General features: G+C 43.6%; 1 protein-coding gene across 1 annotated transcript in view; it reads right to left on the bottom strand.

Annotated features, from left to right (window-relative positions):
* Window positions 1-21324: 21324 nt before the first annotated feature.
* The window catches only part of LOC116975667 (mucin-5AC-like), a 516444-nt gene continuing 510984 nt past the window's right edge, over window positions 21325-26784 (bottom strand). The window contains exons 14-16 of the mRNA XM_033024993.1: window positions 26437-26514; window positions 25507-25613; window positions 21325-21810 (exon numbers count right to left, since the gene is read on the bottom strand). Of these exons, the coding sequence (XP_032880884.1) occupies window positions 21712-21810; window positions 25507-25613; window positions 26437-26514 (284 nt within the window). The 3' untranslated portion in view covers window positions 21325-21711. The remainder of the gene's footprint in view (window positions 21811-25506; window positions 25614-26436; window positions 26515-26784) is intronic.

Below are 26784 nucleotides of genomic sequence, written 5' to 3'. Positions count from 1 at the left end.
CAGCATGGTAAAGACTAGAGACAGCTATTATGGTCGGGTGTACTATTTCCCTGTTAGCGTTTACAATGGCGATGGAGCTAATGATTAGAGCATCAGAGTGGGTCGTCGGCAGGGAGTGACGGCAGGACGGGATGCACCACCCTCCTATCAGGGCCTATATGTTTGTTAGAGTGAGCTAATCGTCTGTAGTTCCCTTTATTTAGTAGATATTGGTGGCACAGGTGGTGAGAGCAGGTATTGAGGGGGTTGTTCTGAGACGCCAGAACCAACTGTTGGGCCTTCCCGAGGTGTTGTGGGCCTAACTCTACGAAACACCAGTGAAGGGAGGTGCCCACTGATAACCCCAATGATATACTTGCATCTACATGATCAGTTTAAAAATAAAATGAGCTTGTTAACATGTAGGTAGCTTTTGTTTGCATATGGAGTTAGTTATTGTCCTTAGCATAAGTTGGTATATTCAGTTACATAGTACTTTGGGCTTGGTTTTCCATGTTGAGAGCTTATCCTGGTGTTACAGCACACGTACCCTGTGTTTTAATTGTGCTTTAAAATGTTGCCAATCCAATGCTACAACTGTAAAAGTTGGAAACACAGTGATTCAAGGAGAAAAGAGATGTATGTAGGCACAGGAGACTGAAGAAGGGTCTCGACCCGAAACGTCACCTATTCCTTTTCTCCAGAGATGCTGTCTGACCCGCTGAGTTACTCCAGCTTTTTGTCTATCACGAGAGACTATAGATGCTGCAATTTTGCACGAAAAACAAAATGCTGGATGAATTCAGTGGGTCAGGTGGCATCTGTGGAGGGAAATGAACAGACAGTGTTTCGGGTCGGGTACCTTCAGACTGCTCGTCAGATGACCTTTAAGTTCTGAAGACGAATCTGGACCCAAGACATCCCCAACCCACTGAGTTTGTTTTTTTATACAAGGAGACCAATGTTTCAGACACAGCCCGGTGTTGTTTTGATGGATTGTGTTAATGTTAATAATTTGTGATTCTTATAATCACATTACATTTTCAGTGCAAGAATTTTGATTTTAGTTTTAAATCTTCCTGATATCTAAATAGCAATCCTGCATCAACCAGCATTTATTATTTAGGTTGTCATGTACAGTGAAAAGCTTTATTTTGCATGCAAGCCAATCAGATCTGATAACATCATGCATAAATACAATTAAGCCAATCTCAAGTGCAATAGGTAGAGCAAAGGGGAAGACACAGAGTGCAGAATATTGTTCTCAGCATTGTAGCGCACCAGTTCCAAGTCCACAGCAGGGTTGGGATGAATCAGACAGTACCCTAGTTCATGGAAGGACCATTCAGAAGCCTGATACAGATAGTTTGGTGCATGCTTTCAAGCCTCGATAACTTATGCCTGATGGGAACAGGGAGAAGAAGGAATGACCAGGGTGGGACAAGACTTTGTTTATGTTGGTCGCTTTTTCTGAGGCAGCATAAAGTGTAGATGCTGTCAGTGGTGGAAAGTGGGAAGTCTGGTCTGTGATGGACTGAGCTAATCTACAACTCTCTGCAATTTCTTAAGGGCCTGTCCCACTTACGCGATTTTTTGGGCGACTTGCCGGCACCCGTCATAGTCGCAGCAGGTCACCAAAAATTTACTCCAGCATTTTGTGTCTATTTCCAATTTCTGTATCAGAACAGATATTAAATCCTAATCAGATGGATATTTTGGTAACATAAACCTGGAGATCCTCAATTAATAGTAGATGAGGAATGTGTATTTATTTCAATTCTCAGCACCTATTTTGGGGAAACCTGCATCGAATTAGATTTGTTTGAAAAATGTAGTTTAAAAAAAACGTTTGATCAATTCAGAATAGTTTGGTAATGTTTTTGAATGTCGACACATACTGGGAGGGTTCTTAATCTATCACACATGTTGTGAGCTGGCTAAGCTGGAGTATGACTTCAGAGGTTGCCATATATTTAAAGCATTCTCTGCGCTACCAATGTGGTGGAATGTATGTGCACAGCGAGACCTCGTTGTTGAAGTTGGAGCACTTTTAACGTGTTAGCCATGTGCGGACCACACAAGGAAAGTGTTGTCACTTACTCAAGGGGCCGTGACTTGATTGTGTGTGAATGTATGTAAAAATATCACATTGATAACTTGTGAATTTGTGAGGAGCCTTCTGGTGGAGGTATTCGCATAATCCTGTAGCCCGTAAAAGACACAAAATGCTGGAGTAATTCAGTGGGTCAGACAGCATCTTTGGAGAACATGGATAGGTGATGTTTCGGATAAGGACCCTTGTTCAAACTTAATTGTCTAAAAGATGTCTGAAGAAGGGTCCCAACCTGATAGGTCACCTATCCATGATTTCCAGAGATACTGCCTGACCTGCTGACTTACTCAAAGATATTGTGTATGTCTTTGGTAAATCAGCATCTGTAGTTCCTTGTTATTACCCTGTTGTCCTTGTTTTTCTTGTTGTTCGGGATTGTGGTGTTGTAAATATATTTTCACTGACGTTTTAATCATTCCACATAAATTCTTCCGTTATACTAGAATTGTTTTCTGCGATAAATGTGCTTTTCAAATGCCGACTAAATGGTGCAGGAATTTAACTTGGCTCCGGACATGGGAGAATGTTTACAGAAAATTGCTTTGTTTCAAAATTATTAGTAAATATCCATTTTCACATTTTGCTGTTAATTAGATAGAATAAAAACAAGCCTGACATTGTGGTGAGTCTGTCTCAAATAAGATTGTTCCAACATCAAAAGTATATTTTGTAGCCTTTATAAAAAATGGCTAGTTTAATTGAGGTTATTACTAATAAAAAAAGATTTCCAAAGTTTTGAATTAATTGGTGGTTCTGTGATCTCCCACACTATATTCTAAACCTGTGATATACTGAGAAATACTATTTTTTTTAATATCCTTTAGACATTATGTATACTTGGTAATATAGCAGATGGAACAACTGCAAAGGATCTCATCATGACAAATGATGACATTTTACAAAAAATTAAATACTACATGGTAAGTAATTGATTTTTTAAAAATATCTGGAGAAGTACATATTTTTTATTTTGGTATTGGTTTTCATTTTGGAGAGTAGTTCAATGTTTGACTATAGTGGACGAATTCTATCACGTTCATTGTTGCAATCAAGTTGCAGGTGCTGTGCTGTTATGTTGCAGGAGCCGCTATGTAAGGGAGGTTTATGTGCTTTGCACACTAGCAAATCTATCTTTTTGTTATTGGATATGTGGGCTTTAATGTTATTGGTGTTTAAATTTATTGATGACTCAATGTATTTTGACACACATGAAACTAACCATGCATAATGTTTTTTATAAATCAAGCACTTTCTCAATCATACTTGATATTGATGTATCTTGTAGGTATTTTATTGTATTTTTATTTCATCATTCCTGTATGAGTTGATTTCTGAGATCAGATCTAGTTTAGTTTAGAGATACAGCGTGACAATAGGCCCTTTGGCCCACCGAGTCCACGACGACCAGTGATCACACTAATTCTATCCTACAAACGCTGAGCAATTTACGGAAGCCAATTAACCTACAAGCCTGCATGTCTTTGGAATGTGGGAGGAAACCGGAGCACCCGGAGAAAACCCTTACTGATGAAGGCTAGCATGCCAAAAGAAGACTTGATCAGCCTGTCCATCTGTGACACCACTTTCAGAGGACCTTCTGTTCTACAGTACTCCCAAGTGTCCTACCATTCACTGTGAAAGGTCTATCCTAGTTTGAAATCTCAAACCTCCCACTTATCCAAATTAAACTTTGTTGGCCATTCCACAACCCACTTAAAACCCACTCAGATTTTCTCAGCCGAAGTTATCTCATGCTCATATGTTGTCCTCCTGATATCCTTCTTAAGTACACTCCTACATCCCTTATACTCCTCTAAGGATTCACTTGATCCCATCTGTTTGGTCCTGTCTCATGCCTTTTCCTGTCTTTGGACCAGAACCTCAAGATCCTTTGTCATCCAGAGTTCCTTATTCCAGCTGGTATTGTATTTCACTTTAACAGGAACTGTGTTGTATGTGTCAATGTATCAAAATAAGTCAAAGGGACATTTTGCAGGAAAATTGCTGATCTTTATTAAAACTTGGAAAGTTAACCACGTTAACTTTTATGTTTAAGTTTGAGATAAGGTTTCAAGCTTGCATCCACTTCATTACCAAGTGGCAATTTCCTGATTCTTGCTGAAGCCATCAACCTTTACCTTTGTTAGCTTTAATATTCCTTAGCCAAACTTTCAATCTTTCATACTCCACCCTGTGTAAACTTGTGCTTATTCAAACTTTCTGCCTGTATCTGAACTTTCTGTACTTCCTATTACCCATTAACTTATTGACTTGCATGGTTCCTGATCTGATAGTCCTCTGTTTTATAATTCTCCTCTTCACTTTCAGATCCCACCATTTTCTTCCTATTCCTCAACACATCTTCTAGATCTACAAGCCCCTAGATCTGCAAATTTTTGATTTTTACTTCCTGATTTTAATAGCAGCCAAGATTTTAGCCAGACATTTCTGAATTACTAAAACCTTTCTTCCTTTCCTGCTTCTTAAACCTTGTTTCACCAAAAGCTTCACAATCTCATCCTGTGAGTGGCTATTTGGGGCACAATGCATTTTTGCTTTGCACGAGCTACAATCACAGCAATCTGGTGCCGTTGTTTTCCCATTCATTACAAGCATTAAGGCATGATAGCAGAATAAATCCCAGAATAAAAAACCCTAGTAATATTCATGGTGCAAAAATCTTTATTATAATCACATATCATTCCTCCTGCCCTCATATTTCTTCTACCCACTACTGATGATTAGTGTGGACAGGAATGGTGGACGTTCAAGAAATCATTTGATGCTTTTCTGGCTCAATAGAAGTTCAATAACTCGCTTTGAAGTGAAAGGAAGCGTGTGTTGATTAATTTAGGTTGCATCTGCCCGCAACTCTTAGCATTGGTCAGAATAAAAACTCCAGATGCCTGAAATCTGAAATTAAAACAGAAACAACCGGGGGAAAGTGAATCAGCATTGAGACACTTTGTGGCAACTTTCAAGACTGTTGGGCCTATTTTAATGAGTGTGCACATGAACACTTGCCTCACCACAAGAAACAGGTGTCATATCCCTGTTCGGTTGAAAGGAAATAGTAAAAATTGGAAAGAGCCATGGTTTTCAAGGGAAATTGGACACTTGGTTTGGAAAAAGAGAGAGATCTACAATAATTATAGGCAGCATGGAGTGAATGAGGTGCTTGGGGAGTATAAAGAATGTAAAAAGAATCTTAAGAAAGAAATTAGAAAAGCTAAAAGAAGATATGAGGTTGCTTTGGCAAGTAAGGTGAAAGTAAATCCAAAGGGTTTCTACAGCTATATTAATAGCAAAAGGATAACGAGGGATAAAATTGGTCCATTAGAGAGACAGAGCGGACAGCTATCTGCAGAGCCAAAAGAGATGGGAGAGATATTGAACAATTTCTTTTCTTTGGTATTCACCAAGGAGAAGGATATTGAATTATGTGAGGTAAGGGAAACAAGTAGAGTAGCTATGGATACTATGAGATTCGAAGAAAAAGAAGTACTGACACTTTTGAAAAATATAAAGGTGGATAAGTCTCCAGGTCCTGACAGGATATTCCCTAGGACATTGAGGGAAGTTAGTGTAGAAATAGCAGGGGCTATGACAGAAATATTTCAAATGTCATTAGAAACGGGAATAGTGCCCGAGGATTGACGTACTGCGCATGTTGTTCCATTGTTTAAAAAGGGTTCCAAGAGTAAACCTAGCAATTATATACCTGTTAGTTTGACTTCAGTGGTGGGCAAATTAATGGGAAAGATACTTAGAGATAATATATATAAGCATCTGGATAAACAGGGTCTGATTAGGAACAGTCAACATGGATTTGTGCCTAGAAGGTCATGTTTGACTAATCCTCTTGAATTTTTTGAAGAGGTTACTAGGGAAATTGATGAGGGTAAAACAGTGGATGTTGTCTATATGGACTTTAGTAAGGCCTTTGACAAGTTTCCTCATGGAAGGTTGGTTAAGAAGGTTCAATTGTTGGGTATAAATGCAGGAGTAGCAAGATGGATTCAACAGTGGCTGAATGGGAGACGCCAGAGAGTAATGGTGAAGGGCTGTTTGTCAGGTTGGAGGCAGGTGACTAATGGGATGCCTCAGGGGTCTGTGTTGGGTCCACTGTTGTTTGTCATGTACATCAATGATCTGGATGAAGGTGTGGTAAATTGGATTAGTAAGTATGCAGATGATACTAAGATAGGTGGTGTTGTGGATAATGAAGTAGATTTCCAAAGTCTACAGAGAGATTTAGGCCATTTTGAAAAATGGGCTGAAAGATGGCAGATGGAGTTTAATGCTGATAAGTTAAATCTTGTCAGGACAAATCAAAATAGGACGTACATGGTAAATGGTAGCGAATTGAGGAATGCAGTTGAACAGAGGGATCTAGGAATAACTGTGCATAATTCCCTGAAAGTGTAATATCATGTAGATAGGGTGGTAAGAAAGCTTTTGGTGTGTTGTCCTTTATAAATCAGAGCATTGAGTATAGAAGTTGGGTTGTAATGTTAAAATCGTACAAGGCATTGGTGAGACCAATTCTGGAGTATGGTGTACAATTTTGGTCGCCCAATTATACGAAGGATGTCAACAAAATAGAGAGAGTACAGAGGAGATTTACTTTAATGTTGCCTGGGTTTCAGCAACAAAGTTACAGAGAAAGGTTGAATAAGTTAGGTCTTTATTCTCTGGAGCGCAGAAGGTTAAGGGGGGACTTGATAGAGGTCTTTAAAATGATGAGAGGGATAGACCGAGTTGATGTGGACAAGCTTTTCCCATTGAGAGTAGGGAAGTTTCAAACAAGAGGACATGACTTCAGAATTAAGGGACAGAAGTTTAGGGGTAACAGGAGGAGGAACTTCTTTACTCAGATAGTGGTAGCTGTGTGGAATGAGCTTCCAGTGGAAGTGGTGGAGGCAGGTTCGATTTTATCATTTAAAAATAAATTGGATAGGTATATGGATGGGAAAGGAATGGAGGGTTATGGTCTGAGTGCAGGTAGTTGGGACTAGGGGAAAATAATTGTTCGACACGGACTTGTAGGGCCGAGATGGCCTGTTTCCGCGCTGTAATTGTTATATGGTTATATATGGTTAACCATTATAACTCTTTAAATGGTGTTTTTGGAGAGGAACATTAGTGGTGCTTAGGTATTATGCTGGTCTTAAAATACAGTACCAAGAACCACTGCTCACCCACTGTCTGATGCTTGCCAGATATTTTTTTAATTTCGAATTTGCCTTGTATTAGGAAGGTCTACTTATTTAGTGTTTCCGCTGGTAAAAAGTCGACAAAGTCGTTCATTGTTTGATTTCTTTATCATGATATGTATACTATTGCACAGCTCATTTCTACTCTGTGGCAAGTCCTTTCTGATTTGTTAGTACTTGGATCAACATGCCCTTCATTTTAAATCTTTCTTTGTCCTTTCTCTACAGCCATCTCCAGCGCCAGAGACCCGGGTTTGATCCCGACTATGGGTGCTGTCTGTACGGAGTTTGTACGTTCTCCCTGTGATCGCTTGGGTTTTCTCCGAGATCTTCGGTTTCCTCCCACACTCCAAAGACGTACAGGTTTGTAGGTTAATTGGATTTGTATAAATGTAAATTGTCCCTAGTGTGTGTAGGATAGTGTTAATGTGCGGGGATTGTTAGTTATCGCGGACACGGTGGGTTGAAGGGCCTGTTTCCGCGCTGTATCTCTAAACTAAACTAAAAATTATTTTGATCCATAAAAAAACTTGTCTCGTTGTCAGTTTTTTTTAACCTAAAAAATGTTCTTTCTGGAATATTAAAAGACTAATTGTTTGCATTGTGTAGTTTTCACATGGGTTTCACACTCAGAATAAGTTGAAGTGGTTGTTAATGGATCATTATCAAGAAGCCTGAAGTATACATCTGGAGGCTGGAGTTTTGATTCCACTATGGAGCTGGGGAATTTAAACTGGAATAATAAATTTGGAATCAAAAGTTATTATCAGTAACTACCAGATAATCATAAAACCCCATCCAATTCACATGTAATTTCATTACTCATAGTAGCAGCAGCCAAGTTTATTTAATAACTTGAAATTAAAATTCTCAGTTGCTGTGGTGAGACATGGAAGTGATCTTTTTATCGATCTCCAAGCCTCAGGTTAGTGGGCCAGTTGGTTCTTCTCCTCCTTTCTCTTGGGCAGAATGACGCTACCAGTTGTTTCTGAAGGGTGGGAGATACCTCTGCACGATCTCTTTAAACCTGGAATGGTTGTTGTACACCAATGCTCAATGGTCTTGTAGAGTCAGAGTCTTACAGCGTGGTAAAAGGCCCTTTGGCCAAACTTGCCCACACTGGCCAACATCAGTCTGAAGAAGGGTCTCGACTCGAAATGTCGCCCATTCCTTCTCTCCTGATATTCTGCCTGTCCCGCTGAGTTACTGCAGCACTTTGTGTCCCATGTACACTAGTTCCACTACCTGCATTTGGTCCATATCCCTCCAATCCTGTCCTATCCATGTACCTGTCCAACTGTTTCTTCAGTTGAGGGAAGTGCCCATTTATTATGATTAAAAGTAGGAAGAAAGGGGAGTAATACTGTTGATCCACCCAAAGTCTGGCATTGATCCTCAAGGGTATAGCTCTGTAATTAATTCAGTCTGATAATGTAGAAACACTGAACTACAGATGCTGGTTTACACAAAAAGCACAAAATGCTGGAGCAACTCAACAGTTCAGGCAGCATCTCTGGAGAACATGACACTTTGTGTCAGGACACCTCCTCAGTCTGAAGAAGGGTCTCAACCCGATTCGTCACCAATCCACGCTCTCCAGATATGCTGCCTGACCTACTCCTGCACTTTGTGTCCTTTTGTGACAATGCCTGGAAGAAACAGGTGTAGCTGTGCACAATACGATATAGATGCACATACAACCATGGTTATCTTTCCCGACCTGATTCAATTATTAACACACAAGCTACCTCGAAGCCCTCCCCTACTGTATCGACCCCACCTCATCACATTATTCTACAGACTAAAATATATGTGAAACGCACGGATTCATCACCTTGATCCTGGAAACAGACTTTGCTGCACAGACATGGACATGGAAACAAAGCTCCACCCATCTTCACAAACCTTTCCCTAATGATCTCCTCCTTGCTTTTGCTCCCTTTCAGATCCCTTCCCTTTCCTTTCCTTTTAAATATGTCTCTCTTCCTTTCTGAAGAAAGGTTTTGACTCAGAAACGTTACCCATTCCTTCTCTCCAGAGATGCTGCCTGTCCCGCTGTTACTCCAGCATTTTGTGTCTGTCCTCTTCCTTTCTTGCTCGATTTCAATGACTGTAGCACAATGTAATCTTATCTATCATACCTGTACTGTAGCAGACACCGTACTGAACATGAATTATTTACTCTTTCAGTTAGATGGCTTTTCTTTAAAAAAAACAAAAAGGACCAATTAAAAGTCCTTGATTAAGAAAATCTCATTAACGTTCCAAATGGACCACACATCCCAATAATTCTGAAATGAATTGTTTTTGAAAGAAATGTATTACATAGTTTGTTATTATACACAAAGGGAATGTCAATAAAGTGCTTTCAATCTGCAGATGCTAGATTTATGACAGTGACAGGTGATTATGAAGGAATAACTTGTATTTAATTTTATTAGGTTCCCATGAACGACAAGATAAGCTGAGAGAATTAGGAGTAGTAGATATTTTACATAAATTGGTTCAAACTACAGATCTCAACCTTTCTGACAAGTAAGCATTGACAACATTTGTTGTATCTTGCGTTGACTTTAATCATTTTTAATCATTGGCTAATGTCATAAATATTATCAAGCAGCATGTGCTAGCTGACCCCAACTATGTCAAATGTGCTTACTTTTGAAATCTTATGTATGCTACATTGGGGACCTCGCTAGGGCAATCAGTAGAAGGTAAAACAAATTTAAGATTGGAATATAAACTATGTTCTGCACAAATTTGATTTTCTGGTCATCTTACATTTTAAGGGCAGATGAGAGAATACAATCTCATTGAACTTGCAACCAACAGTATTGAATTCTGCTCTACTGTAGCCTGTTTGGTAATTTCTTCTCAGTTTCTGTTTGAAACGTAAAATTGACTTGAGCTTGTCTTGAAGTATTTATTTATATGTATTGTCTCTATGGTTAATGTTTTGAAATTATTATTGTTAATCATAGGTGCAAGATGATTTTCATTTTATTGGAACAATAATTTAGCTTTGAATAACTCTTTGAATAAAACAAAGTTAAGAATATTTAACAAATTCAAGAATCCATGCTGCCATTTTCATATTTGGCATTACATTCATTGGCAAGCACAACAGGGTGGCGCAGCAGTAGACTACAGGTGCTGTCTGTACGGAGTTTGTACGTTCTCCCCATGACCGCATGGGTTTTAGAAACATAGAAAAATAGAAAATAGGTGCAGGAGGAGACCATTTGGCCCTTCGAGCCTGCACCGCCATTCATTGTGATCATGGCTGATCATCCACAATCAGTAACCCATGCCTGACTTCTCCCCACACCCCTTGATTCTGCCAGAGCTCTATCCAACTCTTTTTTTAATTAATCCAGTGAATTGGCCTCTACTGCCTTCTGGCAGAGAATTCCTCAAATTCACAACTCTGAAAAAGTTTTTTCTCATCTCAATTTTAAATGGCCTCCCCTTTACTTAAGAAATCCTATTTTCTCCGAGATCTTTGGTTTTCTCCCACACTCCAAAGACGTACAGGTTTGTTGGTTAATTGGCTTGGATTAAGTGTAAATTATCCCTAATGTGTGTAGAATAGTGTTAATGTGCGGGGATCGCTGGTCGGTACGGACTCGGTGGGCCGAAGGGCCTGTTTCTGTGCTGTCTCACTGAACTAAACTAAAATTAAGACTTGTATATTCAGTATTTCGCACAAACTGCAGTGAGATGGATATCCATGCAGAGATTCATTGAGTCACTGTAGAAAATGTGATCTTATTTTACTGCCTAACCACAATAATGCTTTGTTGGAATCTTGCATGACTACAGTAGAAACGGCATTGCCAAAAACTAATTCTCAATCTATTACAGGGCAAAAACAGCGCTGCAGCAATTTCTGTCATGAGTAGACAACCTGTTGGGGTCCAGTCAGCAGCTCTAAATGGACAGCAGGTGGGAAGTTCAGTGGAGAGCTCGGCCCTGATCCATTTTTGCACAAGTCACCTTGGACTGCAGTTTTTGTGTGCAGTGATTCATGAAGAAATATTAGTCGTTCAGGAAGCAAGTAAGAAATAATGCAGCGGAGAGCAAAGTCCCATCTCAATATGACTGCTTATACAAAACAAAAACAGAATGTTTGACTCCCCTCCTTATTGAATTGGAAGAAAAATCTACTCCTGCTGCAGCTGTTTAGTGTGTGATTGGTTACTTTTCTGAATTTTGTTTTTTTAAATAGTGTTTTCCACAGATTTTTCTGGGTAGTGTATTGTTTGCTGAATGAAGGCTATACCTGGTGTAAAGAATTTACCTCCACATAACACCCTAAAGAGAATGTAATATTTAAAAAGTGTGAAATAAAATATATGATTTTGTTTTTAAGCTCTGTAGAGAATGTTAAATATGATAAGAATTTGATGAACCACAACTATCTGTTTCATTTGGAACTGCATCTGTTAATAGGCCGACACAGGTAGATGTAATGCAGTCTAACTTTTCATACTCCAAAAAGATTTTCCTCAGGGAAGGGGAACACCAGCCTTCACATCAAGATCCAGGTATAAATCCAACTCAGGGACAGGTAATGAAGGAATTCTGCCACCCATTTTCATTGGCTATTTGCAGTAGCGTTGCCTTCTTTCTCTTTCAACGTTTGGACATTGTGCTTATACAGAGACTGGACTTATTGATTGTGATGGTTTTGTCCAGTGCACAATAAAACCTGATCTCGGTGGAGAATCATAGGTTGTGTGAAAGAAGGAAGATTTTGAAAGCTGAGCAATATTAACGGATCAATTTAGGAAAACCATGCTCTCCTGACAGTCGCATCTATAGATCAGCTCTATATCCTGAAACATGACACGCTGTAATGTTGATGTTTACTTGGTATTGCTGGTATTGCAGGTGTATAAACCTGTACCCACAAATGGGCATTGCTGCATAATTGGCTTGTGCATCCACTTACCCGAATATTGGCATTTTTACAGTGTTCACTATTGCCTTGACAAAGCACTAAAAATGCCAGATGGCAGAATGAAATATTCACCTCGTGCTATTGTCTCTTCTAGTTCATGAATGCAAGGAAATATTTTTATAAACCAGCATCTGCGGTTCCTTGTTTCTAAATTGCTGCCCAATATTGGCACCCGGTTTTCTTGGACAACGGTAAAAATAAAAACACACACATTGTTAGATGGAAGTTATGCTTTGGAGAATATTTTCAGAGTATGATATTGAAGTGATACCTGTGTAGGCCATTTGAAACAAATGCAGTTTTTTAATTTTTTGTTGTGTTTTCATTGAAATTTCCCAGTTCTCCCTCATTTTGTTCCGTCACTTTTAGTTCTTGACCCCTTTTCTCTGAATGTTGCCATTTGGATTTTAACACCTGTCTGGCCTTTTGCCGCCATGCAGGTTTTATTAGCATTTGTAAACTACTGCCCTCAATGCAGAAGTACAAAAAGAGGTTTCCCTTCCGGTTCTCAGCAAATAAAATAGAAAGCTTAGTGAGGATTTGCATTGAAATTTCCAGTGCTTGTTGATACAAGCGTCGCCATGGTTGCTGCATGTGTTAATGCCTGGCTACTTGCAGCTAATTTCCAAATCTCAGCAGGTAATTTGAGGATAGTGTATCGAAAAATATGGATGGAAAAATGCAAATCAAAGGTTGAAATATTTTCTTCATGCATGAATGATTTGAATACGCAACACTTTAAAAAGAATCCTAAGAACACTTTTTTATAAGCAAGTTGTGACCACTACATTGTAAGTACACTCCCAATGGATTGTTTTATTTCATTACATTTTAAACTGATCTCTTTCAATTTTTGTATATACCTGCAGCTGATTTGAATAGGTTTCAGCCTTTACACCCAGGTGTTTTAGTGGCACAGTCTATGTAATATATTGCGAAGAGACTATCACATTTATATGATGTCATTTCAAGCTCAATTGACAGAAGTCAATTCAATAAAGTGTGGCTTCTTAGAGTGTTTTATAACACTGGTTATGAAACTTTAGTTATGTCCTGTATTAACAAGGGTATATTGTGATAACAGTATAATGTACTCACATTCATGGTGTCTGTGCAGGAAATATATATTTTCTTATTAAAAAATTTTTCGGTTAACCTGTTGTGAAGATTCCAAAGCCTCGATTTCTCCATCCGGCAAGAGTTCCTTCTGCATCGCATAAAACATTTAAAGTAACAAAAGCACCCGTGAACTACTGACTGCATTGCTATTTATTGAACTTTAAAACAAAGCTTTGATTACACGGCAGTAATCTTTGCTTCCATTAGACTAGCCCTTGCAATGACCAGACGGTCGTGGTTTCACAGTTGGAGTTGGAGACAGTAGGACTTGTGGGAGAATTGGGAAGGAGGAAGAAAGCAAGGGCTATCTAAAATTAAAGAAGTCAATGTTCATACACCTCTAATTTTAGATAGCCCTTGCTTTCTCCCTCCTTCCCCTCCCCCTTCCCAGTTCTCCCACAAGTCCTACTGTCCCCACCTACTTCCTTTCTTTTTCCTGCCCCCCCCCCCTCCCCCCTGACATCAGTCTGAAGAAGGGTTTCGACCCAAAACGTCGCAAATTCATTCTCTCCATAGATACTGCTTCACCCGCTGAGTTTCTCCAGCATTTTTTGGCTACCTTCTGTTTTTCCAGCATTTGCAGTTCTTTCTTAAACGATAATAACAGCAGGCAGATTATGAAGTTTTTTTTTTATCTGCAAAGCTGAAGAGACTTTCATTTCGTTTTCATATTTCATATGGTTGCCTGTAAGGTCTTTATATCCACCTATATTTCTGTGCTTCACAGTAGGTGAACTGGCTGCTGTACATTCGGTTACCCTTGTTAACATACTCATGTATGCGTTTGCGTGCCATTATGGGTTTCCTTTTGGAATTCAGTTTGACTGGTGAATACAGGTAGAACAAAAGATGTTGGGACAAGCTGGTGCGGGAAGGGCATAGAAACATAGAAATTAGGTGCAGGAGTAGGCCATTCGGCCCTTCGAGCCTGCACCGCCATTCAATATGATCATGGCTGATCATCCAACTCAGGATCCCGTACCTGAGTAAGAGGGCATATCCTGGGGGTTGAAAGGAAACAATAGTTGGCACTGCTTCACCCAGAACTACTGGTTCACAAAAGAGATCACAAATGTTACTTGAGAGCTGCCGCAACCTCCATCAAGATTAGGGTTTGGCTGTAAACTTGTAGCTAGCTTCTCATCTACCACTGACAAAGTAGGTATGTTGCAAAACCTACCTTAAGCGTAGCTGCAGATCTGTCGAAGCCCGTGTGTGCGATTTTGGCGCCGTTGAGAGGGGGGCGGGTTTAAAACGCGATTTTCCCTAGGCTATTCAAATCGAGGTTGTTCAGCATACTTAGTTGCTGACGGGAAATCGCTTGGAGGTTCGTTCGCTGGAGCTATTTTTTAATTTAATTGGTTAATTTAATTATAGTAGGTTAATAATTATCCTCTAAACCCGCGACCGCCGACAACGGGACGGATCTCATACAGGGGACAACGGAAGGTAGGTTGTTTATTTTTACATTGAAAAGCGCTTCTTAAGATCCCTTTATACAAAGTTTTATGTTGTGAGTAGCCCCATTAAATCCCGCAGTATTTTTCTGGGCATTTGGAGTACAAAATCACCGCAATGGGAACGTTCTAAACCAGCACGTTCCACAGAGTTCCACAGGATCCCACTCGAAAGCTGATTTAAATGGCCATTAATTTACAGCAATTGAACACTAAATTCCTTCCATTTGGCCTATAAATTAATGTAAATGAGATTTTAAAATCATGTTTTATTGTGAATTCTTTGTGAGTGTTATTTGGACACTTAGGCTATTTAAAAATTTTAATATTTTCTTAAGAAATGGATAGATGTTTAGATCTAGTAATTGAATTTTGTAATTAGCTACAATTAGGTAACTAACTAATTATATGCTTTAATTTCAGGTCATCCAAGTAAGATTGTTTCATATTTGTTTCAGAATGCTTCAATCTATAATAACTGAAAATGTCTTTCAGTTCCCTTAATTTTTAAGAAAGTTATGGCCATTTCATTGTCCTCGATCACAGCTTTTGTGTTAAGTCAAAGGAAAGTCAATAGGGATTAACAAGATGCTAATTTCCGAGTCTGAAAATGGCCATAACTTTTTTAATACTGAAGATATGAAAGTGTCAAATTAAACTTATTTTTGTGCTTTATCTGATGGGATAAATTGCAGACTTGATTTTTTAAATCTCAAAATGTTGTAACATTGCTACCAAGTGGGCAATCCATCGCAACCTACTCCAATGGTACCCAGCAAAACAGATGACAGCTTTCTGTCAATCAACAGTCATCTTGTTGAGTCATTGTCTGAAACTCATTTTCTTGCCCACAGCTAACAATCAATGTAACTTTGTTGCAAATCTTTCATTCATTTGTTCTATATCCCTCTACATCACCGTCTATATCTCTCATTTCCCTTTCCCCTGATACTCAGTCTGAAGAAGGGTCTTGATCCGAAACGCCACCTATTACTTTTTTCCAGAGATGCTGTCTGACCCGCTGAGTTTCTCCAGCTTTTTGTGTCTAACTTTGGTTTATAACAGCCGTCGGTCTAATGTCTGTACCGTGTCATTGAGACAGAGATTGTGAAAGGGGAGAGAGGTGTCGGAGGTATAGCAGTGGATGTGAGGGCAGGGTGGAAGTTCTGCATGGTTGCGAGAGGCTGCCTAATGCAGTTGTAGATTTAGTAGAGGGAATGCAAGCTAGATGACCTCGCTGAACACATGCTAGTCACTGCCTCGCCCCCTTGTTGGAACTCTAAAGTAAGGACCAGGGAACAGTATCTTGTTCCGTCTGGGGAGAGGGGGGGTGGGGCGGAGTGAGAGCAGGACTGCTGGACAGTGAGGAAATGTTGGTGAAGAGAGGTGGGGGTGGGGGTTAAACCATGTTTACTAAATAAATAGGATGTTGAATGTCCTGGAGCGGAAGGGATCTGATGTAGTGAAGATGGAGAAACTGGAAGTAGGAGTTAATGACCTTGCTTGAGGCAGGACTGGAGGAACAAGAGTCAAGATAACTGGGTGGCTCACTGGGTTTACTATAGGTATTCCATGGTCTGTCCCCTGCGACAGAGACAAGAGAGAGCGAGAAAGGGGAGAGAGGTGTTGGAGATGGTCATAGATACATAGACAATAGGTGCAGGAGTAGGCCATTCAGCCCTTCGAGCCTGCACCGCCATTCAATATGATCATGGCTGATCATCCAACTCAGTATCCCGTACCTGCCTTCTCTCCATACCCCCTGATCCCTTTAGCCCCAAGGGCCACATCTAACTCCCTCTTAAATATAGCCAATGAACTTGCCTCAACTACCTTCTGTGGCAGAGAGTTCCAGAGATTCACCACTCTCCGCGTGAAAAATGTTTTTCTCATCTCGGTCTTAAAGGATTTCCCCCTTATCCTTAAGCTGTGACCCCTTGTCCTGGACTTCCCCAACATCGGGAACAATCTTCCTGCATCTAGTCTGTCCAACCCCCTAAGAATGGTCTAACTGAATTTGAGGGCAAATGGGCTCATGATAAAGTTGATGCCATCAACGAGTTCTGCACAGGTGTAGAAGGCAGCTCCGATGCAGTCGTCAATGTAGCGGAGATAGAGTCCACAGGGTGATGATGCAGGTGTACATTGGAACAAGAATTGTTAAATATTGCCAACAGAAAGGAAGGCAAAGCTGGGACCCATGCAAACGTCCCTGACAGCATCCATCCATATAGTTCCCCATGTCTATCTCCTTCCCAAATGTCCACAAGCAGGGCTCTCCTGACAGGCCCATAGTTTCTGCCTCCAGCCCCACCAATCTTATCTCCAAATACCTTGATTCCATCTTGTCCCCTCTCGTCCAGTCCTTCCCAACCCAAACCTCACATGCCGTTCAACACTTCAATAACCTTCAATTCCTAGATCCACATTGGCACAAAACGTGGCGACACTTGTGCACTGTCCAGGTGAGGTCTGCGGTATGATTTTACCGGGATGTTTACAAAACCAGCATTTCACTGTATCCAGGTACATGTTACAATAAAGTTTAATTGAATCATTGGACGGCTGGTCCCTTTGCACCTCCATTCCCCACCAGAAAGGTCTCAAGGCCCTTTGGTTCTTCCTTGAATCAGTTACCGTCTACGATCTCTCACTGCCACATGCCGGTACTTGTCCTCGCCCTCAACAACTTTCCTTTAGACCTATCATTTTCTGCAAATCAAAGGTGTAACTAAAGGCACTTCCTCAGCCAGTCTTTATGTTGCTTACATTGAACTGCCCTTGTTCCAGATGTGCACAGGCATCAGTATGAACATTGATTTCTCCAATTTTAGGTAACAAACCCAGCCCATTATTTTTCTTTTTTCCTCCCATGTCCACCTTGACCCTGACCAATACCCCCCGCACCCCCCTTACTTTTCAACTTTCTCTCCTCCACTACAATCAGTCTGAAGAAGAGGTCCAGACCTGAAATGTTGCCTGTCCATGTTCTCCAGAGACGCTGCCTGACCCACTTTGTTCCTCCAGCACTCTGTGTTCTAGATTGTTAATAGCAGACTCGACTAAGTGGGACCTGTTGGGTCCCAGCATCACACGGGAGGGCTGGTCCGACAATGCAACATTCCACCTCTCCACCAATTCCAATAATGGTGGCCAGTGGGGGGGCTGGAGCGTGGGGAGACATGCACGCTTCTGGAGCGCTATTATGGGTATTGTGCGCTGAAGGGACTGGTTTCCAGAGGGCTAGTATGGATATTGTGGGCCGAATGGATTCTTGGGCTGGCGGCTCAGTGACTCAAGCCTGTTGTGCTAGCAGCTCACTCACTCACAGATAGTGGACTCGCAGTTGACTCACGGATATACCTTGAAATTCCATTTCAAGTAGGGTGCAAGGCCACTAAAGACAGCGAGTCGTGCCCTCTCCCTCCCCCATCTTGCAGACACTGAGGCACGCCCACACTTCTGGGTTTTATAGTCCCCCTCCCACGAGAAGGGTGTGGCCTTCATGGTGTGATTGACAGGAGAGAGAATCTCAACATTATTTAAACACTAATAACTCTTTTATTTTTCATCAATGGGAAAAATCCTCGGCATCTGATGTGCAGAATGGGACTGAGTAAGATGGCCAAAAATCACAGCCGTACGTGGTAGCGTTTTTTTTTAAATCAATATAAAGCGCAAACAGGAAGTGGACAAGTTTAGACTTTTAATTATTTAGAAGGCAAGGCAGCTCTAATTAGGCAAGGCAGCTCGCTTTACCACCCTCCCTCTCCTCCCCTCCACCCCCCTGGTTAGTGTGTGTGTGTGTGACGCGGCAGGTTCCTCCCCTGATTTCCCTGCCGACAGCTTTTCGTGAATGAGACATGCACGCTTCATTTCCAGAACATTCTGAACGCATGACGCACGGTTGCATTTCGCGCTCTCTGTCTCTCTCCCCATCTCTCACCATCTCCCTCCCTTCACCCTACTCTCCCCCTCTTTCCCCCTCCACCTCCCCATCTCCTCTCCTCCAACCCCCTCTCGCTCCCCCTCCTCTCTCACCCTCTGCCCCTCTCCAGCCCCCCACCCCTCCACCTCCCTCCCTCCCCCTACCTTTTCCCCCCTCTCCCACCACTTCCCCTCTCTCCCCACTTCCGCTCTCTCCTCCTCTCTCCTCTGCCCCCCCCTCCAGCCCCTCTCCCCATTCCCCTCCCCGCCACCTCCCTTTGCCCCCCTCCCCCAATCTCTCCCCTTCTCTCTCTACCCCCCCACCCCTCTGCCCTCCCTCATTCCCCTCCACCTCCCTCCCCCTCTCTTCGCCTACTCTCCCCCCTCCATCTCTCTCCCCCTCCTCGCTCTCCCTCTCCTCTGCCCCTCACCCCTACATCTCCCCCCCTCTCCCCTCCCATCCATTCTCCCTCTCCCTCCACTCCCCACTCTCACCCCTCTCTCTCTCCCCCACTCCCCTCCCCCCACTCCCCCCTGTATGTGTGAGGCGAGGTTAGTGTGTGAGTGACGCCACAGCCCCCCCCCCCCGCAACTGTGTGTTGAGGAGACGGGACCCCTTGGCCTAGTGTGTGTGTGTGTGTGTGGGTGTCATTTCGCTATTGAAATGTATCTCCTCGAAAACCAGACGCCGAAACGGGGAGCTTTTACATATTTCAGTAGCAATTTACCGTATGGTTTTAGAAACCCACTCCTCTGTAAATTTGGTTAATTATTTCCCGAGGTTTTTACCAAAATTCACCACCAACTGACAATTCTTTCAAATCAAACCGCTGCCCAGCTGTATGATGTCACAATGCCCTTGCTGGAGGCCCACCTGCCACCTGCCTCCTGGCCCCGCCCCCTCTGGTTTAAAGCGGTTGCTGTCAATGCGCAGCCACACTTGTTTTCCACGAGTTACGTCACCACCCTCCCTCCCGTTCTTCAAAAGGCGCAGAAACTACAAGCAAGTTCTGCGGATCCGGAGGTCGCCGGCACTCAGGCGCTGAAGAACTTTCTCTCCTCTCTCTCTCCCTCTCCCTCTCCCTCTCCCTCTCCCTCTCCCCCTCCCCCTCCCCCTCCCCCTCCCCCTCCCCCTCTCCCCCTCTCCCCCCCCCCCTCTCCCCCTCTCCCCCTCTCCCCCTCTCCCCCTCTCCCCCTCTCCCCCTCTCCCCCTCTCCCCCTCTCCCCCTCTCCCCCTCTCCCCCCAGGACCCAAACTGACACATTTTTCAAATCAAACTGCTGCTGACGTCACAATGCCTTTGCTCGAGGCCCAGCCCCACCCCCTCCTCTGGATTGAAGCAGCTGCTGTCAACGCGCAGGCGCATTTTTTTCCACGAGTTACGTCACCACCCTTCCCCCCCTCCGTTCTTCAAAAGGCGCAGAAAGAACGAGCAAGTTCAGCAGATCCAGAGGTCAATGGAGGTCACGGCAGTCATGTGCTGAAGAACCTTCTCCTAGCGGCCGGCGAAGCTAGACTAAGTGCGACCCGTTGGATCCCATGTTCACACGTGAGGGCTGGTCCCCCAACACAATATTCCACCTCTCCACCAATTCCAATATTGGTGGCCAGTGGGAGAGGGGGGGGGGGGGGGGTTTCTGTTGTGCTGGTATGGGTGTTGTGGGCTGAAGGGACTGGTCTCCAGAGGGCTGGTATTGACATTGTGGGCCAAATGGATTATTGGGGTGGCAGCTCAGTCCCTCAAGCCTGATGTGCTGGCAACTTACTCATGGCTGGTGGGCTGGCAGTTGACTCACGGCCATTCCTTGAAATTCAATTCTCCCATCCTCTCTCTCCCCCCTCACCCACCCCTCTTCACCCCCATCTCCCCCCCGCCCCCTCTCACTTGCACCACTCCCCGCTACCCCTCTCGCACCCCCCTACCGCTCTCCCCCCCTTCCTGCCCTCCCCGCTCCCCTCCCACTCCCCACTCTGCTCCCCCACCCCCTCCCCCTAGCCCGCTCTTCTCTCCCTCCCAAATCTCTCCCGTTTCCTCCTCCCCCTCTCCCCTCCCTCCCCTCTTCTCAACCTCCCCTCTCCCCACCCCGTCTATCCCACCCCCCCCCACCCCCGCAAACGCGCGTTGGGGAAACATACCCAACGGGTCTGCACTTGGTCTAGTGTATATATATATATGTGTGTGTGTGTGTGTATATATTGATGTATAGTATAGGTATTATAGTATTCCATGTATAGTAATAAGTAATAAACCAGTAAATGATTTGCATCCTTGTATAGTATTAAGTGATTTGATCAGATAGCAGGCAAACCAAAGCTTTTCACTGTACCTCGGTACAGGTGACGATAATAAACCTAAACAAAGTGCATCATACCGCATGAATCAGGATTAAACTCCAATCACTGGCATTTTACTGACAAGATATTATCCTGTAAACCAAGACTGTCGTCCTCACTTTCAACAGCAACACCAAGTTGTGAGTCAATAAACTCTTTATATTAGTCTTTCTCCACGTTTGTTGGGAATATTTGTGCATTTATTTTTTAGTTACATTTCTTTTAGTTACATAGTGTGTAACATTAGTTAAAATAAAATAGAAAGACATTCTTGATTGGCAGACGGCCTTTACATGTAACAGCATACAGAAATAATATTGCTGCTTGAATTAAACACATTATTACATTATTACATTTAATCAACATTGAGAAATTATCAAAGCTGTAATTGACAGAATTACAGAATAATGTGAACATCCAGAGATTGCAGAATAACTATCAGCTGGAAGCTAATTTAGACAACATTTTTCTCTTGGCTTCCCCACCACCACTCACCAAAACAGAAATGAATGAACATAATATCTGATGAAGTAAAATAGAGATACATTCCTCCCACCACCATCCTGTCATTCATCAGATGATCACAATCCACGATCTTCCCGCTCAATTCCCTTCTCTCTTGCTGCGTTTCCTGGTCTGTTGATCAATGTCCTTGGGCAGGAAGTACTTGCAGGGGAATTGCTCTCTCAGCATCTGACGCACCTGTGGACCAGTGGAAGGGGACAGGTGTAGCGGTGAAGAACCAGAGTGGGACCGCACTGTGTGAGGATCGTGGCCAAGAGCAGGACAGCAGAAACCCCTCCCCTCATCACCCACAGAATGTCTGGCTTAGCTCCAGAAGATTTGTTTCCCTTAAACCAGGAACAACCCCCACAAACACGACGTGAATTCCATTCCTTCCTTCCAAATCAGACGTCCCATTCCTCACAAACTAGGAAACGTCACCGTGCCCCCCTCCCCACCTGCCACGGGTATTCCCACCCCACCCCACAGGGAATCCTACATCCTCTCCTCCTGTACCAGGGAGATCTCCTCTTCAAAATCCTGTACTTCATTCCCTCAAACGAGGGCAAAGTGCTTTCCTCTCAGCCCCTTCAGCTCATTCCAATGATTCTGACCCCTTCAAACCATGAGATTCCCCTCATCCTGGTTTGTCCCCCATCTCCTCAAACCAGGACAATTACTTTCTGTTACAACAGGGCAACTCACTTCCATGCAGACCCATGGAACCAACCCCTGCCCGCAAATGAATGCAGTGGATTCACATCTCCAGAACAGGCTGGAGTAGTTGAGTTTAGTTTAAACATACAGCATGGAAACTCGGTCAGTGTCCACGTCAACCATGTTCACACTAGTTCCATGTTACCCGCCTTTCTCAGTCACTCCCTACACACATGTGGCAATCTACAAAGGCCAATTAACCAACAAACCTGCCTGTCTTTGGAATATGGGAGGAGCACCAGGACCACGCGGTCACAGGGAAAATGTGCAAACTCCACACAGACAGCATCCAAGGTCAGGATTGATCCCTGGTCTCTGCCGCCTGCGGCTCCACATGCTGCACCACCCCAATGTCTCCTTGTCTTCTCTCTTACCGACAAAATTCTGACAAAGGATCGTTGAGTTAAGACATTACTGTTTCTCACAGTCGTAGAACTGTACAACATGGAAACATGCCCCCCCTGCTTTCATTTCCATGCCGACCAATGCAGCATTCTGGGATAGCCTTATTTCTTAAAGCATAGTAGAAGAATCAGGCCATTCGGCCCATCATGTCTACTCCATCATTCAATCATGGCTGATCTATCTTTCCCTTTCAATCCCATTCTCCTGCTTCATCCTGTAACGTTCGGCAACTTGTCAGAACCTGTCAATCTCCGCTTTAGAAATACCCAGAGACGTGGTCTGTGGCAATGAATTCCACAGATTCACCACCCTCTGGCTATTTGCCTGCATTTAACCCATAGTGCTCTAAACAGTTCCTATCAATATATTTGTCCAAATTTGTTTTGGATGTTGTAATTGCATCTGCTTCTGAAGCTTCCTCTAGCAGCTCATTCCAGATACGGACTACACGTTGAATGGGAAATGTTGTCCCTGAGGCCTCATCTTAAACCTTTGCCCTCTAGATTTTGAATCCTCTACCCTGAGAAAAAGACTGAGTGTTCACTCTATCCAGGCCACTCATGATCGTGTACACCTCAATAAAGTCACCTCTCAGTCTCTTACGCTCCAAAGAAAAAGTCCCAGCCCATCCAGTCTCTCCCCATAATGCAAACTCCAAACCCAGGTAACATCCAGGTGAATCTCCGATGTGCCCTTTCCAGTTTAAGGACATCCTTCCTGTAGCTGTGTGACCAGAACTGTACACAGTACTCCACGTGTGGTTTCACCAACAACTTGTACACTTGCATCATGATTCTCCTTCTACAATGTTGCCTGACCTGCTTGGTGTCTCCAGCATTGTGTACACCCCTTTTACTCACCATTGGAACATCCAAACCTCAAACCTGTGGAATTCTCTACCCATACAACAGTAAGTTTGTTTCTCAAAAACATTGGTAATTCTCTAGTCCTATCCATAAACCAGGAGATTCTTTCCTGCCGAACTCAAAGATATCCTTCCCTGATTACACGTGGGAAAAACCTCTCCTTTACAAACAGGCAAATCTTTTCTGCTCAAAACATTAGCAATCCCGTATCACCAAACATGGTAAAATCAAACGGTGATCATCTCCCCCAAATGATCCATTGGAAAATGTCGACGGATGCTGATCGGAGATCGCCAGTGTGTCAATGAGGGAATATCAATGATATCTGGTGACGGTCAAACAACTACAGAAGGCAAAGTACGTTAACTGGGGCTGGCCCATTAATGCTAATTGTGGATGGAGATTCAAGGAGAAGGATTGCTGGGGAAACAATGATAACTGTGTTTAGCTCATAGACCCTTCGACACTGAGGCCTGTGAGTAGTGCTGTGCAGGGCCCATTGCTGTTTGTCACCTATATCAACGACTTGGAAGAGAATGTACAAGGCATGATGAGTAAGTTTGCAGATGACACTAAATATATGGTATTGTAGACAGTGAAGATTGTTATCAAGGATGACAGTGGAATCTTCATCATCTGGACCAGCGAGCTGAGGAAAGGCAGATGGCGTTTCATTCAGATAAGTGGCAGGTGTTGGATATTGGGAAGTCAAACCAGGGCAGGACTTTGATGGTGAATGGTAGGGCTCTGGGGAGTGTTGTACAGCAGAGACCGAAGAGCTACCTCTAACTCTCTATTTAAACCATCCAGTGAATTGGCCTCCACTGCCTTCTGTGGCAGAGAATTCCACAGATTCACAACTCTCTGGGTGAAGAATTTTTTCCTCATCTCAGTCCTAAATGGCCTACCCCTTATTCTTAAACTGTGACCCCTGGTTCTGGACTCCCCCAACGTCAGGAACAGTTTTCCTGCATCTAGCCTGTCCAATCCTTTAAGAATTTTGTATGTTTCTATAATGTCCTCTCATCCTTCTAAATTCCAGTGAATACAAGCCCAGTCGACCGATTCTTTCATCATATGTCAGTCCCGACATCCCGGTATTCCTGACATAACCTCGTGAATCTACACTGCAGTCCATGAATCTGAAACATGTTCTGTTTTGGTCATCCTGCTATAGGGAGGATGTCATACAGCTGGAAAAAATGCAGAGAATGTTAATGAGGCTGTAACCCAGCCTCAATAGCCTGAGGTGTAGAGAGGGATTGGACAGACTAGATTCCTTGGAGCGCACCAGCAGGTTGTGGCTTGTTCTTATCAAAGATCTTATAGCAGAGCTATAGGATCTTTGTTTCTTATAGAAGTGTATAAAATCATGGGGGAATAGCTAGAGTGAATACACAGAGGCATTTTCCCAGGATAAGGGAAGCAAGAATTAGAGGGAATACATTTATGGTGAGAGGGGAAAGATTTAATAGCACCCTAAGGGGCAAATGTTTTCACACAGAGGATTGTGGGTTTACAGAATGAGCTGCCAGAGAAGGTAGTTGAGGTTGATACAATAACAGCTGGTAGGAAACATATAGACAGTTACAGTACATGGACAGGAAAGGTTTAGTGGTGTATGGGCCAAATGGGACATCTTAGATAAGACATCTTGGTCAGCATGGATGAGTTGGGCAGAAGGGCCTGATTCAGTGCTGTATGACTCTGACTTTCTATGAGTCGCTTGTTGAAGCAACATTGACCACAGTAGGAATGAGGTTGACTGTGAATGGTCAATCGGTACTAACTGGGGAGGAAAAGTCAGTGTGAATAAAGGATGAACAAACACTGCTGGCCGGGCTGGGTGGGGGTCACATTAACGAGAAACACCAACATGAGAACAACCGTGGAGTGAAGCTCTCACCTCCTGGAGATAGGCCTCCTTCTGCTCAGCCGTGTCCAGCTCACTCTGCCCAATGTACAACACTTGGACTTGGTCGATCATCTTCTCACACTCCTCGTCCCACCAGTCTGGAAGATCAAGAGTCTTCAGTCACTCCGCTGTCTGAGCAAGGCCCACAGGCAGCAACACGGACAGTGGGGGGGAGATGGGGACAAGATCACATCCCAGTCTACCCCGGCCCCTCTACTCCAGTGGGGGAAGTGGATGGGAATGTCACTGGGACAAGATCACATCCCAGTCTACCCCGGCCCCTCTACACCAGTGGGGGAAGTGGATGGGAATGTCACTGGGACAAGATCACATCCCAGTCTACCCCGGCCCCTCTACTCCAGTGGGGGCAACACGCACAGTGTGGGGGAGGTGGGGACAAGATCACATCCCAGTCTACCCCGGCCCCTCTGCTCCAGGAACAATCAATGCTTGTAGTGAACACTCACTGCCTCCCACCACCTCCCCTGAGAAAGAAAAGATTAGTAAAAGATGTTTAAAAGACATTTGTGCAGGTACATGAATGGGAAAGATTCAGAAGGTTGTGGCCAGACAGAGGTAAATGGCAGCAGCTTGGATTGAGCATCTTGGTGGGCATGGACAAGTTGGGCCGAAGGGGCTGTTTCTGTGCTGTGTGGCTCCACGACTCACACTTGGACTACAAGTAACCCAGGCGAGTGGCGAGGAACAATCTCTCCCCTGACCCACTGACCCTACCCTGGTGCTATGAGCAGAAGGGCTGGAGGAAGGGGATCCCCCCCGTGCTCCAGGAGACTTCTCCTGCAAACTCCAACCAATGGGATTATTAAGCAGACCATCAGCCGGCCTGATGTTTGGGCTCCGGGCAGAAAGGGAATCTGTGAACAGCTGTCCCGATGGTTCCTGCGAGATCTCAGCAGGTACCTGGTCCAATGTGCGGTTTGCACTCGGCATCCGACGGCTTGTCTTCCCTGCCTTCTGCACTTGTCCCTCTGCCCGCATCTGGAAGGAGAGAAGAGCTGAGTGAGACCTGGAGCAGTGGAAATGGCCCTGGGCCGGGATGAGACCTGCCTGTTTCACCCCAGTGCCTCCGGGACCAGGCTGGGTGATGGACTGATCAACAGATACAGAAAACCACTGAGATAGACTGTGGATGGTGAAAGGCTGAAGAACACAGAGTTCTGGAGTACTCAACAAGTCAGGCAGCATCTGTGGAGGCAGAAATAGAAACAATGATTCAGGCAATTAAACTAGCCATGATGTGTAACATGC

Source organism: Amblyraja radiata, chromosome 7 (assembly GCF_010909765.2).
Source record: "Amblyraja radiata isolate CabotCenter1 chromosome 7, sAmbRad1.1.pri, whole genome shotgun sequence".
Classification (NCBI taxonomy): Eukaryota; Metazoa; Chordata; class Chondrichthyes; order Rajiformes; family Rajidae; genus Amblyraja; species Amblyraja radiata.
Note: the sequence above shows the minus strand (reverse complement) of the source record. Positions and strands in the feature narration are given on the sequence as shown.